This window comes from Schistocerca nitens, chromosome 9 (assembly GCF_023898315.1).
Source record: "Schistocerca nitens isolate TAMUIC-IGC-003100 chromosome 9, iqSchNite1.1, whole genome shotgun sequence".
Lineage (NCBI taxonomy): Eukaryota > Metazoa > Arthropoda > Insecta > Orthoptera > Acrididae > Schistocerca > Schistocerca nitens.
In genome coordinates, this window is record NC_064622.1 from 508,251,000 (window position 1) to 508,269,122 (window position 18,123).

General features: G+C 35.0%; 1 protein-coding gene across 2 annotated transcripts in view; it reads left to right on the plus strand.

Annotated features, from left to right (window-relative positions):
• The first annotated feature begins 752 nt into the window (after positions 1-752).
• LOC126203929 (UDP-glycosyltransferase UGT5-like) overlaps positions 753-18,123 on the plus strand; it is a 57,046-nt gene continuing 39,675 nt past the window's right edge. For both annotated transcript variants that reach the window (XM_049938326.1, XM_049938327.1), the window contains exons 1-3: positions 753-870; positions 1,717-1,966; positions 2,277-2,869. In XM_049938326.1, coding sequence (XP_049794283.1) covers positions 829-870; positions 1,717-1,966; positions 2,277-2,869 — 885 coding nt within the window. In that variant the 5' untranslated portion in view covers positions 753-828. The remainder of the gene's footprint in view (positions 871-1,716; positions 1,967-2,276; positions 2,870-18,123) is intronic.

The following is an 18,123-nucleotide window of genomic DNA, read 5'->3' on the forward strand; positions in this document are numbered from 1 at the left end:
AACTGTCAACTGCCATCTTATGGATGAAGCGTGTTACTGAGTTGGGAGACAATATTGAACCCCGTATGATGTAACTTCGGACCATGTCCAAATAAACTTGCCAGAACCACCATTATCATTTTGCTTATTTCTACCTTTTTCCTGCATTCTCACCACTTTCTCACTGCTTACAGTACCATATTTTGACCTGGTGATGGAGAGTCGAAGTATTATTTTTTTCATTATTTTGTGTGCTCACACCAGTTAATGAACATAAAATGATGTTTCAGCATCCTGAGATGAATACAGTCCACATTGCATCACTCAGAACACCACCAGTTTCATCATAATCACTCAGTGTTTATTCAGATCTTGCTTACATATTTTTTATGTTAACTTTTGTGGTAGACACTTATTCATAAGGTTATGTACTGCATGCTGCTATCAGCTGGACTTTAAGTGCTGTTTAATTACTGAAAAATGAGCTTTTCCTCTATAAGCTGTGGATTTTACTTTTCAATGTGGGCAGACCCTTTAAAATGTTGCACACAGATTTATGGATAACAGTAATATTTCTTTTTTTATTCTTAAAAAAAATTATAAAACAATTGCTGTTACTAAACTCAGACACAGAAAAAAAAAATAAAAATTCAACACCAACAAAGCTTGTGTTTCACCTGTAAACACAGTAAGTATTGCATTTAGCTGCCATCATGTCTATGTTTGTATTGTTTGCTATCTAAGATCACTTCATATCTTTTATCGTATTGACACTGGAGTAGATAAAACTGAAGAGTTGTTTTATACTGGAATGGATAAAACTCAAGAGATAACGTATAAGCATCTTCTATGTATGTTTTAGTTGTGAGCAAGAGGAACAACATGTACAAGGTATGTATTACACGTTTTGATTTCGTAAATGACTTCATAAGCAGGTAAGTTAACTCAGATTTATTTTATTAATCATCTGAGACACACGATAACACATTCTGGCCACTCAGTAAAAAAATGAAAGGCAGATAATTCACTACAGTCATATGTTTTAAACATGAGTGTGTAATTGTAGAACAGTAAACTACATATATTTTTGGTGATGATATGAAGAATCATGTAGGTGTGCTGAATAATCTGGACATTGTGTTGTATCTAAAATTTACAATATAATTACCAGCAACATAATTAAATAAAAAGTAATCCCTTCTTTAAATGACCTAAGGCAACATAGCCATCATCACCTTTAGTGAGTCTTCAAATATCACTACTCTCTTAAATTTTGCCTTCCAAGGAAGAAAAGCAACTTGACATAAGTTTGGATAACAAGCAATTTCACCTGTAAGCTAAATGGAAACGGAAACAAACACAGTAGAAAAGATACTCAAATACCAATGAAATGTTGATAACTTCCTGAGTGCCAGAAACAGACAACTCACCTATTTCTTGAAAGAAAAAGAAGAAGAAGAAGATTAAATATTGTGATATGTTGTTCATTTTATATGTGGAACTGCCGTTTGACAATTCCCTGGAAAAAGAGCAACAGAAGTAGCTTACTATCAAACACTGCTCATAATCATGAAGTAGTTTTAGGTGTTAGCACCTATAAAGTAAGCTTCACTAACTGTGCTCAAATAATTAATCATTTAGTGATAAAAAGTACGTTAGATCATTCATCAGTAAGCTTAATTAGAACTGCAGCTCATATAAAGCTATTATGAATAATACTTAAACTTTTTTTTACAGATGTTACACTGGAAGTTTCTACTGGTTCCCTTTTTGATAAGCAGTTTAGGGCTACTATCATATTCTGGAGGTGCCAACATATTGGCAGTATTTCCTATACCTGCAAGAAGTCATTGGACCGCTATGCAGCCTCTTCTCATTGAACTTGCCAAGAGGGGTCATAACCTAACAGTAGTAACTCCTTTTGATGAGAAGAACATGCCAGATACGTGGGAGACAGTACTAATTGGGAAACACTGGAATATGGGAGGTTAGTAGCTTTGCATTAAGTGTTAAAGCTTTAGTATTGTATATTAGCATTACTAACATATTATTTATTTCAAGGAAAGCATAAATTTTTCTACTAATTCTAATGCAGACAGTACACAAAAAATCTTATTTCAACACTGATCTCTATTTAATGTTTTATTTACCACTTGTCTACCACAGGTGAATATAATCATTAGATTTGTATACTATCACAGATTTATATACTTTTGTCATGCATAAATTTATTTAGAATATGATTTTGGCAAAAAGCAAAAACAGAACATAAAACAAAATTATTTTGTTTTCAACAGGTGCCCTCAGGCCAGGTATTTTCAATCAAAGTCCATATTCCAGTATACTTCGTATGATCTTTCTGCTGTATGACGTTGGACTTGAAATGTGTGAAAATGTTCTGAAAGAAGAAAATGTTCAAAGGCTTATACACACTGAACAGAAAACATATGATCTACTGATCATGCAGCTTTTTGTTGATGAATGTTTCCTTGCTTTTTCACACAAATTTAACATACCTATAGTTGGAATGCCATCAGGTCCGGGATTTATTTGGACATCTGATAGTGTGGGAAATCCAACTCCTCTGTCATATATTTCTGAAGGTCTCTCAGCTGTTACAGACCACATGACATTTTCTGAACGTCTCACAAACACGTTAATGGCTACATACCAACGAGTAACACGTCGTTTTTACTTTGTGCCGAAAGCAGATGCTATTGTAAGGAAATATTTCAATGATCCTTATATACCAAGCATAGCAGATATTGAATGTAACACCTCTCTGATCCTGGTTAACAGCCACATAAGTTTTGGATATCCACGGCCAAATGTGCCCAGCAGGGTTGAAGTAGGTGGAATGCACATATTTCCACCAAAGAAGCTACCAAAGGTGAGCCTAAGCAACAAGAGTACAGAGCATCTCCATTAAGTATTTGTCATTTTTAATTTTACTATTTTTTAGAATATTATTTCATTTAATTTTTACACCCATAAATTTAATAATAAATCTTACAAATTATGGCATAATACAAAATTATTATATAAACTGAGAGAAACCCGAGAATAGAATATAGTCGTTGAGAGCCAAATACTTCCCATTGGTATCAGTTCCAAAAATTCTATGCCATATCTTCTGGCACAGTATTTTTACTAGTTGCTTAGTCTTCATATAAGATTAATTTAATTTTCTTTTCCATTTCATTACAGCTGAAAGCTTTAGGTTTTGATTAATATTGTATGTTTCGAATGTCAAAATTATTACATCTTTTTGCAAACAGAAATTCTATGTTATTCAACTTCATATATGTTTGGAACACTGAATTATGTGAAATTAACACTTACATAAATAATGGAAGGAATAAAGGTAACCATTAACCATATAGTCAAGATGTTTGATGGTCTACAGACACATAAACGTGGTTGAAACTATTTCTCTCAACTATATGATGAATGGTTAACTTTACTCCTTCCATTATTCACATTCCATCCAAGAATTCAAGTATCATATATGCATAAAATATTCACAATATAGATCTCATTCCCTGGTAAGCACAGAAGAATGCTGAAGTACATTTTTAGTTTCCTTTCAGTCAAAATTCTAGCTTCATTCTTGTAAAGTAACAATTTAAGTGGCTTAGGAATTCAGTCACTGAGGTACTGTTTTTACTTTTCAGTTTGTAGCAGGTTTTCATATGATAATTTTTTCAAGTACTTCCAGCGGTCAGAATAAGACTTCTGTTGTATTACACTTAAGTAAAATGTGTACTTTTGAACTCTTTGCACTTCTCTCCTCAGGATCCATGGACTATAACTTATTTATGATAATACTAGGTGTCAATTATGGCATTTCTGATGGTCCATTTTGTCAGTTTTCTATTAGAAATGAAATGGAAAAAAAAGAAGTGTATTTGTAAAAAAAAAAAAAAAAAAAAAAAAAAAAAAAGAATCGATTTCCTTAAGTTGACTTGACTGTATTTCCTTCAGCTTGACTGTATGAGTATCTTGGTACTAAAGAAAAATGGATGGTATTAAAAACTTCATGCATGATGCAGCATTTTCCCATGAATGTCAGTGTTTATGCTGCCATATCTTTCAAACTATGTTTTGTACAGTGATATATTTGCATGGACACATTCAGCAGCATTTATGTGGGTACTGTCTGCAAAGTAAGATACAAACTGTGTTATTAGCAAGGACTATCAAATTTAAATGCCATAATGCAGCAACTTTTTTTTTACATATCTCATCTCTGATAGGGAGGTTGTTGTTACCTTCAGCAATTGTTGCTTGACAGTAAGGGGTATGTGTAGGTACCAAGTTTGGTTGAAATCAGTCCAGTGGATTAGGGAGAGATGTGGAACATACATCCATTTTTATAATATGTATTAATTATGTAATATACTAACATGGGTTAACAGTGATTGAACAAAGAAAGATGAGTTAAGAGAATTTATGGGACATGTCATGTTGATTCTACCCTTGAAATGCACTTATTTGATCAGGGAGAAAAAAAATATATTTGTTTCCAACCAATAAAAGATCTGAAAATAAAAGGATACTATCATACATGTGATTCACAACAGATGTACTATCTTAGCAAACACCCACTACAAAATTACAAGTTTATACGCCTACTAGATACACAGGTGATGAAGATATTAAAAGAATGTATGATGAGATAAAAGATACTACCAGATCATTAAAGAAAATGAAAATTTAATTGTTACAGTGGACTGGAATTCAGTAATGGCTAACTCAGAAACCTGAAACTGGTCTCAGCAACAAATCTATTGTGACCTATTACCAGAGACATGAAAGATATATAAACAAACCTTAGCTATTAATGCGTCGGTTTGTCCCACTGACACATCAAAATACAGTTATTATTGAAAACTGTTACACATAATGACATGTATTCTTTGTTTCAGCCATAATATTACACATCCAGAAAAGATAAATGGTAAATTCACTGCCCATGAACTACAATCATCAAAACGAAGTTGGACATGGAAAGCTTTCCATGGAATACTACATGCTTAAAAACAAGACTTAGTTTCCAGGTCATATGACTTGGAGGATGACTTCACTTTGTGGACTTGAGTATACTGGAAAAGCATCCATTACTCTTCCAATGTTCTCATCCATTTACAAAGTTACTTATTCAGCAAACACACATATGCTTACACCACCCAGGAACTGCTACACTATTAGCTGAATTATGGAATGAATATTGGATTTTAAGAGGAAGACAAACAGTAAAAGGAGTCATACACATGTGTCTCCCTTGTAAGATAGCCAGAAGTGCCTGAGGATGCAAAAGAGAAGTTCCCGAAGATGTGAGAGATAACCTCCTCTACCATCTGACCACACTGAATTCACTAAGCTATTTGCAGTAACAGGCTTAGATTTCATAGAATCATTTTTCATCAAACTCAGCAACTTAAACAAAAATGTAAGTTACTGTATACATGTGCTATTACAAGAGCTCTCCACCTTAAACTTGCATTAGAAATCAGCACAAATAAATTTTTGATGGCCTTCAGAAGATTTACTACAAAGAGAGGACTATAAAATACTGTTTATTCAGATAATACAAAAGCATTTCAAGCAGCAAATGCAAAACTGAAAGACATCACTCATTTATTCAGAGACACAAGGGTTAGCCAGCACTTCACTCACCAAGGAATGCATGGTAGGACTTATGAAATGTTGTCTCCAGAAGATTCTGGGAAAATCACAAGTAGATGAAGAAATAGAAACCACCATCAACTCTCAACAAATCACATGTGGGGAACCAGGTGTACTGACACCAAGCCTTTTCTTAATTGAAGAACAGTTAACTACAGTAACCACAGGCCGTGAACTGAGAGTACAGATGGATCTGTGAAGGGAAACAAAGCCAAGTGCAATTATACAAATGTGCTCTGTGCAAAATTCAGCACTTTCGTTCCTTTTCTCCAATACATGTTCCCCTACTACTTTTCTTCTACTCCTTTTTCTGCTACTGGTATTATTGAATTCCAGTCCACCATCACAATTACTTTTTCTTTAATGATCTGATAGTTTCTTTTACCTCATCATACATTCTTTTTATCTCTTCATCATCTGTTTACCTAGTAGGTATATAAACTTGGACTTTTGTTGTAAGTGTCTGCTTTGTATCTACTTTGGCTAAGATAGTGCATCTGATGTGTGTTGTATATATGATAGTATTCTTTTATTTTTAGGTCTGTTATTGGTTGGAAACAAATAATATTTTTCTCTCTGAAATGATTATTAAGCCTCAGGACTCTAATTTACCTTACATATCAGCCAATGTGTGTGTGTGTGTGTGTGTGTGTGCATGTTACATTTGTGAATATCCCTATAATCTGCAGTGACAGATTGTCCTAACAATTTTTGGTTGAAGAAATATGTCGTCTAGCTAATTGGAATCAAAATAGGCCTAATATGGAAGCAGTCCAAAGTACTTTGGACAAATGGGTCATAAAGAAAGATGCAATGTCTTATAAAAAGTGTGAAAGACATTTTTTAGGGAAGTAGACTGTATCACAAAAAAATGTGATGCAGAATTAAATTGCAAATATAGACTGAAGATTGTACACCAGAATGTACAGTCATTAACAAATATACTCCTCAATAGTGAATGGAAAGATGTTTCAGTGTTATGTTTTTGTGAGCATTGGTTACAAAATGAGTATTTTCAGTACTTAGAAATATTACATTTTAACCTTGCAAACTGCTTTTGTAGAATGGAATCAAAACATGGGGGAACTTGTATATATGTAAAAGAAAATGTAGATTATAAGAGTATAACATCTGTTTGCAAACTTGGTTGTGAAAGAGACTTTGAAATCTCAGCTGTAGAGTTAATGTCTGAAAACACTATTATTTTATGTGTGTATAGATCTCCTGTTAGCAACATAAGTGTTTTTTTTTCAAAAAATTGAACCTTGCTTTAGGCAAACTTAAGACAACTGGGAAAACAGTGGTACTATGTGGTGATTTTAATATTGACTTTCTGAGCCATAGCGCTAACAGGGAACCGTTTTTAAATATTATAAAAGCCGACAATCTTTGTCTTACTGTTAGCTCTCCAACCCATGTAACTAAAACTCGTGTCACTCTCCTTGATCAGGTATTTGTAAACATGGACAAGTGTACCTCAGAAAACTTTGATACCGGCTATAGTGACCACCTTTCGCAATTACTGACCATACCTGTAAATCACATTTACCAGTACAGAAAATGTTATCCATAAAAGGATTTATAGTGGGAAAAATATTGAATGCTTCCAGTACCTAATCAGTGAACAATCTTGGAGAGAAGTATATGATACCTCTAATACTAACAAAAAGATGGAACATTTTTTGAACATTTTCAAGCATAATTTTGACATAGCTTTTCCACAAAGTAAAGTTATTTCCAAGAGCACAGATAGATTCAGCAACTGGATTACACCAGGCATCAGAGTATCTTGTAAAAGGAAGCGGGAACTTTTTCTCCAGTCAAAAACTAACACCAGTCCAGAATTTATTAATTATTTCAAAAAATACAAGCTAGTTTTGAAACGCATCATATGTTGTTGTTGTTGTGGTCTTCAGACCTGAGACTGGTTTGACGCAGCTCTCCATGCTACTCTATCCTGTGCAAGCTTCTTCATCTCCCAGTACCTACTGCAACCTACATCCTTTACCTTCCACGCTGCCCTCCAATACTAAATTGGTGATCCCTTGATGCCTCAGAACATGTCCTACCAACCGATCCCTTCTTCTAGTCAAGTTGTGCCACAAACTTCTCTTCTCCCCAATCCTATTCAACACCTCCTCATTAGTTATGTGATCTACCCATCTAATCTTCAGCATTCTTCTGTAGCGCCACATTTCAAAAGCTTCTATTCTCTTCTTGTCTAAACTGTTTATTGTCCATGTTTCACTTCCATACAGGGCTACACTCCATACAAATACTTTCAGAAACGACTTACTGACATTTAAATCTATATTCAATGTTTACAAATTTCTCTTCTTCAGAAACGCTTTCCTTGGCATTGCCAGTCTACATTTTATATCCTCTCTACTTCAACCATCATCAGTTATTTTACTCCCGAAATAGAAAAACTCATTTACTATTTTAAGCTTCTTATTTCCTAATCTAATTCCCACAGCATCACCTGATTTAATTCGGCTACATTCAATTATCTTCATTTTGCTTTTGTTGATGTTCATCTTATATCCTCCTTTCAAGACACCATCCATTCCGTTCAACTGCTCTTCCAAGTCCTTTGCTGTCTCTGACAGAATTACAATGTCATCGGCGAACCTCAAAGCTTTTATTTCTTCTCCATGGATTTTAATACCTACACCGAATTTTTCTTTTGTTTCCTTTACTGCTTGCTCAATATACAGATTGAATAACATCGGGGAGAGGCTACAACCCTGTCTCACTCCCTTCCCAACCACTGCTTCCCTTTCATGCCCCTCAATTCTTATAACTGCCATTTGGTTTCTATACAAATTGTAAATAGCCTTTCGCTCGCTATATTTTACCCCTGCCACCTTCAGAATTTGAAAGGAGGCAAAAATTAAGGAAACTGACAAATATATTATGAAGTCATCCAATAAAACTAAGTCCATGTGGAAAGCTGTGCAGGATCTTACTGGGAAGAAGACAACTCACAAAAATATTGTGATATCACATGATCGCAAGAATGTCACTGACCCTAGGGAAGTTGCAAATAGTTTCAATTCTTACTATGCAACTGTTTCTGGGAAATTAAGGGAGGAAAAATTTGGACATCCACCTAATACAACACGGAAAGAACTTTCATCTATTGATATAAATAATATATCCATGTTCCTCAGTCCAGTAAGCCCAACAGAGCTCCTAAATACCATTAATTCACTGAAGAGTAAGTATTCAACTGGTATTGATGATATTCCAGATTATATTATAAAAATAACAGCAAGACAAATACTTTCACTTTTATTGGACATTTGCAATTCATCCTTATCATGTGGTGTCATCCCTCAGCAACTGAAAATGGCAAAAGTAATACTCCTATATAAAAAAGGTGATCATCAATGTATGGGTAACTATAGGCATGTGTCTCTGTTGTCAGGGGTTTCGAAAATTATTGAAAAAGTGTTCCTTTCAGAACTGATTACATTCTTCGACAAGAATAATATTATTTCTGAATGTCAACATTGCTTCAGACCACAGAGATCAATTGAAACTGCCACTTTCAATCTGACAAACCATGTCTTAAATGCAGTGGACAACCACAGAAATATCTCAGGTTTATTCTTGGACCTAACAAAAGCTTTTGATGTGATTGATCATTCTATACTCCTGAGGAAGCTCGAATGGTATGGTGTAAGAGGTGTGCCAAATCAGTGGATCAAATCATATTTGGAATATCGCTCTCAGGTAACTGAAATTAAGTACACAGAAGGAAATGAACTCCAGGTACACGTCTCAGAACCATGTGGACTAACTCATTGTGTTCCACAGGGCTCCATTTTAGGTCCCTTTCTTTTTTTGGTCTACATTAATGATTTCCCATCACACGTTAGGGATTCTGAACCAGTACTGTTTGCAGATGACACCAGTCTATTTATTGAAGGGAATAATGAAGAAAATCTTACTGCATCTGCAAAAGATATTACGAAAGGAGTGTCTGAATGGTTTACCAGAAACAGGCTAATAGTTAATCCCCAAAAAACGGTACTCATGAATTTCCACACTGATGAAAATAAAAGTCCGGCACAACCTGTAATATGTATAGATAACCAAAACATTAGTTCTGTCAATGAAACTAAATTTCTTGGGATTCATATCCAGGAAAATCTTAAATGGAACACTCATATCACAGCCCTAAATTCAAAACTAGCAAAAATGAGCTATGTGGTAAGAATTCTCTGCAACAGTACTAGTGCAGAAACAGGGCTGTATACTTTGCTCGTGTACATTCAATACTGAAGTACGGTATCATTTTCTGGGGAAATGTATATCAGGCCACAACAGTTTTCAGGAAACAAAAGGCAATTATAAGAATAATGAAACAAGTGAACAGCAGAAAATCATGAAAACCTTTCTTTAAAGATCTGAAGATCCTACCCCTTCCCTGCATTTATATACTGGAAGTAGTCGCGCAAGTCAAAAAAAGCATACTGAGAAAAGAAAACCTTTTTCCTCAAAACAAAAGTGTCCATGATTACAGTACCAGGTCAGACAGTGACATACATGTCAATCATTGTAACACCACATCATGCCAAAAAGGTGTATATCATGCAGGAACAAAACTTTACAACAGATTACCAAGACATATAAAATCTCTTACTGAACTACAAAGCTTTAAAAAGTCTGTGACGTCCTACCTTCTGAAAAACTGCTACTATTCAGTCTCACAGTATCTTATGCAAGAAAAAATGTAATTTGTATCTTTAATTGTAGAAATAAGTTATAAATATACAGTATTTCAAAAAGTTGTAATTATTAACTGTATAGATCCAATTTGTCATAAAAATTTATAAAATTTATGTTTGACATTTGAAAATCCAATAGCTAAAAGGGTTTTCTGTCCAATATCCTGTGTATAATATATGTACTTAAAAAGGGATTTATATGGACAAATAAATAAATAAATAAAATAAATAAATAAATACTCAATGAAATAAGTGCATTTCAAGACTAGAATCAACATGACATGTTTCGTAATTCTCTTATCTCATATTTCTTTGTTGAATCACTCCTAATTCTTTTTAGTGTATTATACTCGTATAATTTACACATGTTATAAAAATGGATGTATGTTCCCCATCTCTTCCTAAACCATTGGACTGATTTCAGCCAAACTAAGTACCTACACATACCCCTTACTGTCAGGCAACAATCGCTCTGGGGGTAAGAATCTCCTACCTATCATAGATCAGGAGATATGATATCATAAACAATGAGATATGTAAAACAATGCTGCATTATGATGTTTAAATTTGTTACTTCCTTGCTATTAACCCCATTTGCATCTTATTTTGCAGACAGTATCCACATATGCTGCTGAATGTGCCCATGCTTATATATCATTGTTCAACACATAGTTTAAAAGATATGACATCGTAAACACTGAGATGCCACCATAGATGGAACATTGTATCAAAATTCCTTGTGATAGCAAATCTGCAAGATTGGCTGTGGTATGGCAGTGTCTCCACTACGATGGCATTAAAAATTCATGGACTTCAGTTACTCTGTACAAATAAATGTATGCAGTGATGTTGGTTGCATCATATCCAGCCAAGTGCCACCTTAGAATTGCTCCACATTATTGTGTTTGTGATGTCAAATCCAGAAGCCTGGCAGAAATATCTCGGAAGTTGTGTACCCAGTAGAGCTGCTAGTAATTAAAGTCATGGAAGTGTTATCATTCTGATAGGAGAAACTCTGTGTTTACTCACAATCAAACACACAAATGTATTTTTGGTGTTGGATGTTTGAATGCACAGCACTGCTCCATATGCCCTTTTGGAGGCATCACAAAAAAAGTGAATTTGCGAAATTTTCTGTTTTTCTCTGGAAGCCTCTCCACCTGGAGTAATATGAATGACTGCAGATGAATGAGTTGTGATGTCTAAAGCTTCCATTGGGGGGCTAAGTCTGGAGGCAAGATCTCATCACTGTGTGTGCCTTTACACCACATGTCTTGAATGAGGATTTTTCCTGTTATGGATATCAATGAAAAGATGCCAACATGGTCATAAAATTTCACTGTTGTGTGTAGTAACTGACGTTCTTGTAATTTGTTGGTAATGAGATGGTGATCAAAGAGGATTGAATATGATTCATTATCCCAGTTGATATCTACAATTGTGGTTTGTTCTTTAACTGATCGCTCTTCCGTTTTCCATACATCCTTTAGTATTTTAGAATTTGTAGCCCATTTTGCCATTGTAAGTTTTATTTGTTGCAACAGACCTGTCACCTGATAGTATACAGATGTGACAGTACTGTTGTCTTTGCAGCTGGCGGCAAATTCATTCATTAAAGTGCTCTTATCTACAAATTCTGCTGCAATAGGATAAGTGCCTTGAAACCTTGTAGCTAATTCACACAGTGTTGCAGATAGGAGAAATGGGCTGCGTGTGAGGCCAAATGGTAAGTGAGTAAATCTACAAATAACAATGTCATTTGTAGTTTACCAGTTTGCATCTTCTCTATACTAACACAAAACCAGAAAAGTCGTATTCAGTCTCTATCCTTTTCGTTCAGTGACAATTTTAAGAATGCTTGAGTGCCATCTCCAAAAACGGCATTTAGATACATCCTGAAACAAATTGATGTTGACTGTATTTCAGGCAACAGTTTTGGTCCTGAAATTAGTGTGTCATTGAGTGATGGTGAATCATTTTTTCATGATGAAGTGTCATATACAAGTCTCCATGTTGTAATTCCCAGTCTTTCCTTTTTCACTGCATGATGAGGAAGGTATAATACATCATCTGAGGTACCCTGCATATTGATCCTTTCATTGTGCTCACTCTGAATATATAGAAACAGCTGTGAGTAATACATCTCACAAAAATAAACATTAGTAGAAAATTTTCTTTGTAATGATGTAAAACATGTTTCTGCATTGTGACAATTGGAAGACAGGATCATATCTTTCTTTCTTAATAATGAAACTAACCTTCTGCCTTTCACCATTTGGAACATATCATGGAAGTTCTGCAAAACAGTGGCATGTTTAGGTGAGAGTGATCATTCTTGCTGTTCTTTCATCCCCATCAATTCTAAAGCCAGATTCACACATGCATGTAACGTGGCGCCACAGCTTGTGACTTGCTGTAGAGCAACAGCTAGCATGCGAATGTCATCTACAGACATGCCACTCTTCCAAGACACACGTGCACACACACACACACACACACACACACACACACACACACACACACATGTATACTGCTGGAGAAAATCAAACATCAGTTGCTGTTCTTCTAGTTCTAGAAGCTGTGAAAGTGTACCTCCCATGCAGTGTTTTCCCTTTTTACAAAATAAAATAAAAATATTGTGAAATTTAATGGATTACAGCAGCAATTACTGTGCTATAACTGTGACAAAATGCTTGCGTGGCTCACAATACTGCCACCTGGGAGCAGGGGCAGAAGGAAGGTTGTCCAACAAAGTACAAACAAATATAGGCTGACTCTTATATAGTAGATTACAGCAACCAGTCATTTTTTATAATGATATTTATTTATTTAAACAGTGAATTTACCAGTTTTGAACTAACTGGATCATCTTCAGATGGCTAAACCGGGTTGCACTTTTAAATAAAAAAACCAGCATTTTAAAAAGTGGCTGGTTGCTGTAACCTTCTATGCAAGAGGCGACATATGTTTTGTACACAGCCACAGGCTCAGAGTGGCAGTTTTTGACAAAATAACACAAAGTACAACCAAGCTGAACTTTTTGAGGTGTGACAAAAGTTGCATCTCTTAAGTTGTGCCAATAAAAACTGTTAATTCACACATTAAACTGCAATGAAACGCAGTATGCCACTACCTGTGATGACACTATTGTTGGTTGTGTGGAACCAGCTTAAGTCCCAGATACAACGTGTGTCCTTGTCTAAGGATGCAGAATCTTCATTGAGGTGCACATGGCTATCAATAATAAGCCTAACAATAATATTGACCTGCACCCATTGAAAATCCATCCAAATCTAGAAGGAAGGAGAACTGTCAAATCAGTAAGGCATGTTGGTGGGTCATCCTTTATTATTTTCCAATACTGGTCTGCACCTATAAGGTACTGGTGCTCATCGTCATTTGGATCAGCAAACTGCAGCTTATGGATGTTAATATCTTGAGGAACAACTGAAATTGATGAATATGTGTTCCTACTTTTGAAGGCAGAGAAAGTGAATGTATTTTTTGTACAAACTCTTGTCAGCTTGAAGTGAATGAGCCTGCAATTTGTTGAATTATGTTGACTCAACTCCTACAACAGCTAATCAGCTAATGGTTGACAGGTTATCACTTGTAATTGCAAGCTGTTGACCAAATTCATGCTGATGAAGGTGCATTGGCTCCCAGCATGAGTAAACAGTGGGTACATTTTTTCAATCCAGTCAGACCTGTGATCCAAACAGAGGCAGTTTGAAAATACATGGAGAGAGGATGTTGAACATCAATCTTTCTCACTGAGACTTGCATTCCTTCTTTGCAGATAGATACATGATGGAATCCTTTGCATCCAGAACAAACTAGTTTGTTTTTCTGATGTTATGCCCTTCATTTAGACACAAGAAACATTGCTGTGAGGATTTCAATTTCTCTATCCTATCCTTGACGTTCAATTTCTTCATACATTCTTGTGCCCAGTGGAGATGTGAATTACAAAACATGCAGTATTTTGACAGTTCTCTTTTCGTCTTCCTACGTGGCTTCCCCCTTATGAATTCACCTGCAGAGTCACAGCTGTTGATGTGAATGTATCTAAAATGCTACAAACTAATTCTGTGGGTAATCATAGGGCCTTCTACTTCATTGTTCAAAAATTCCATTAACTCTGTGATGTGGCATTCTTCTAGCGTGAATAACCCAGTATCTGATGATATCTTCCAGAAACAGATGCAGAATTTTGGGTGTTAACATGTGGCCATAATTGTCAAAATTTAGCCTAAGGCTCATAAGGCTTGTATGCATTTGTTACATTCAATATATGTAGTGTTCAATGTATCTGTTGATGCATGTGAGATCAGTTTCATAGTTTCAAGCTAATCAAAAAGAGCCTGAATTATACTGTTTTTGTCTCCATAGTGAGATACTAATATACATTTCGTTTCCTCATACGTATCTGCGGTAATGGGGGTGCTTTCAGCCAAGTTCTTTGGCACACCTTTTAAATATCCCTGAAGTTTGTCTGTAGTAGAAATCAAAGCATTGCTGTCAATGGATGACTGAAACTGTTCCCAAAATTGAGACCACTTCTCCACATTGCCTGAAAATAGCTCTGATTTGATGGTGTCAGAGATGCTGTCATGGATGAAGCTGGTGTCGTGTTTGTATTTGATGATGATAAAGTAACCTTAGTTCTCCTAGGTGCCTTCAGAATTGCCTTTCTAGCAATATCTACATATTCCTCACACCTACTGACATTGGTGTCATAGTCTGTGTCAGAAAGCAGATCATAAATTCGATTGTCAAGCACTCCCAAATGATCTTATGACTCTGGCAGTCATGTCTGAAAGCTCTCGTAATCTGTTTCTTCTCATGTATCTCCTTCATCAATTGCTGTACTGAATCATGTTACTTGTGTTCATTCAGTCTTTCATTTCCTTTTCAAGTTGTGTAAACATATTTCTGTATCTGTCTCTGTCATTGTACTTTGAACTGACGTCATACACTAACAAATAAGTAGACAAGAAACTATAAATATTGTGCTGTCTCAGATTACCTTTATGGACTAGCAGAAGTATCTGCCGACAGCAAAATGTGTCAAAGGCATTAGGATGAAGACTTCATAATGTCTAACTGCTTTGGATGAGCACAGTGTCACAACTGTTTAGTGTATCGCTTATTAGTCATGGGAAAATATGTGTGAATAGTAGTGTGGATAGCATTATTTTCCAAATAAATTAACTTTTACACAAGATGAACTGTTTAAATGTGATGAATTTCTTGAATCGGGGAACATTTTAATCTCATTCAAAACTCAAGCACAAAGCAAAAGTATAGTACAGTTGTGATGTTTGTAACAAGTGCTTCAGGAACTTGTTCAGCCTGAAAAGGCACAAAAAAATGTGCACAAAAATAGTGGTGAAAAGACACAATCCTTTGGTGTAATTTGTCCACCACGTAATTAAAAAGGACTGTGGGGAACAATGAGTGAACATTTCATCGTAACTCACAATATCAAACTGGACAAAAAAGTATTTCCTGTTTCTGGGTATGGATCAGTGCTGTGAGTGGAAAAAAATTTGGACTGTGACACCAAATCAATTTATATAAAATTATGCTCATCTAGCAAAAATATAAATGGAGCAACAGTTACATATCTGTATTGTCAATCATGATGGGCAGTTTTGTTCTAAGGGTGCAAACTTTAGGATAATAAAAGTATTAGGTTCCAATAAAACAGATGCCCATCATGCATAAGGACAATGAAAACAGAAAATATATCAGTTAAGTTTATGGCCACCCATATGGGTCATAGTTTTGATGTTGCAAGAATGTATCATTTGGTTGATAATAAACATAAAATTGCATCAAAAATAGAAAAGAAAGTGCCTATGGATGCCACTCTTGATAGTATTCGTGATTCTGTGGTTGGTAATGAAATAATTCATTTGCATCTTGCAAACAGGAAGGATTTACATAACATCGTCCAACAGCACAATTTAAATAGCAATGCTGTGTCTCATAGTAATGTTTATGTCAGTGTTGATGTGTGGGTAAACAAGATGAAACATACTTCAATTGTTATTTGCCTGTACAACACTCAAGGCCTAGCTGTAGCTGACTATCCACAATGTAAAATAAAGACTTTTGTCTTGATTGCAAATGATACACAACTTCAGCTACTTTCAAGATTTGGATGTGATCATCTTTGTATTGATGGGGCACATGGACAGAATGATTACAACTTTGAGCTTTTCATGTTATTAGTTCTAGGTGACATGCATCAGGGATTTCCTTATGCTTTCATGTTTTTGAACAGAAATGATACAGTAATTATGTAACTTTTTTATAAGACAATACTTTCCTGCTGTGATTCTGAGTTGAAACCTAAATGGTTTGTGTCTGACATGGCAGAAAGTTCTTTTTTAATGCATGAATGTCTTTACAACCAGAAAGCACAACTAATCAACTTCATTGCGATTGGCATGTAGAGTGTGCTTGGAGACAGATTTTAAATAAAATAAAAAAAAAAAAAAAGACATGCAGGTTGAGGTTTATAAAAAAAAAAGAAGAAATATTAATGTATGAGAGAGACAGTTTTTCATTCAAAATCATGGGAAAAAAATTTACTTGATGAACTTTATGCCAGTGACCTGACAGTAACTTTTGCAAAATATATTGAAAAGTTTATTCATGGTGCCTCAAAATGGGGTCATTGCTACGGAATGCATACTGGCATAAATACAAACATGGTACTTGAAAATATGCATAAAAATCTGAATCACATCTGTCTTAAAGACAAAAAGACTAAGAGACTGGATAAGAGCATTTATGCTTTGATGAAATTCTTGAGGGATAAGTAATCCAAAAACATATTATTGTTCACAGAGACATAATTACAAAGAAAGTATCTGCTTTAAGACTGAGACATCAGAGGTCTGAGGAATGTCTGAAAATTCTGTCTGCAAGGTAGACAGTGTTTGTTGGAATGTCATGTCAGAGAAGTCAGCTGAATTGTATGTTATTTCAGTGCAGAAAACTGAATGTAACTGTAACCTTCGATGCATTGACTGATTGCTTACACGGTTTTAATTTCATTTGTACTGATGCAGTGATTGCCTGGAACATAAGCAACCATATACATTTTGTTTGCCAGTCCATTAAAGTCTGTGTTGCAATGAAGCCACAAGACTCTGCACTATCACTAACTGATAGTTGTATTGTCAATATCATGTTGTTCTCATTGTTGGTTCCGTGTCTCGTTTATACTCTTTTAACTCTAAACTCTAAATTATGTGTAATATGTGTTTTCCAAAATGTATTCATCACATATGGTACATGTTAAACGAGCATGTAAAAGAACAACCCATTAATTCAATGTTTTAATTTTCAACATATTAAATAATGTTAATTTTATGTGTTTGATAGAAATTTGTAATATTCTGCTGTGCATTTTCTGGACAGTATTATGACAATTCCTATATCATGTAAATGATGCAAAGGATGTTAACAAATGAAATGAAATGAAATGAAATGAGCTACTCAAAAAAAATGCAGACTGCTTATAAGATGAGAAAATCATCCTACAAGATATGTCATGCACTACATTGAAATACATGACTGATTTGCAGACAGAAAAAATGATGGTTATTTAGTATTTCACAAAAACTGTGAAGTCAATAAAGGAATTTATTTCTCCGCTGGAGTTTGTAGTAAAGAATGCAGAATATTTACATGTGGCAATCTA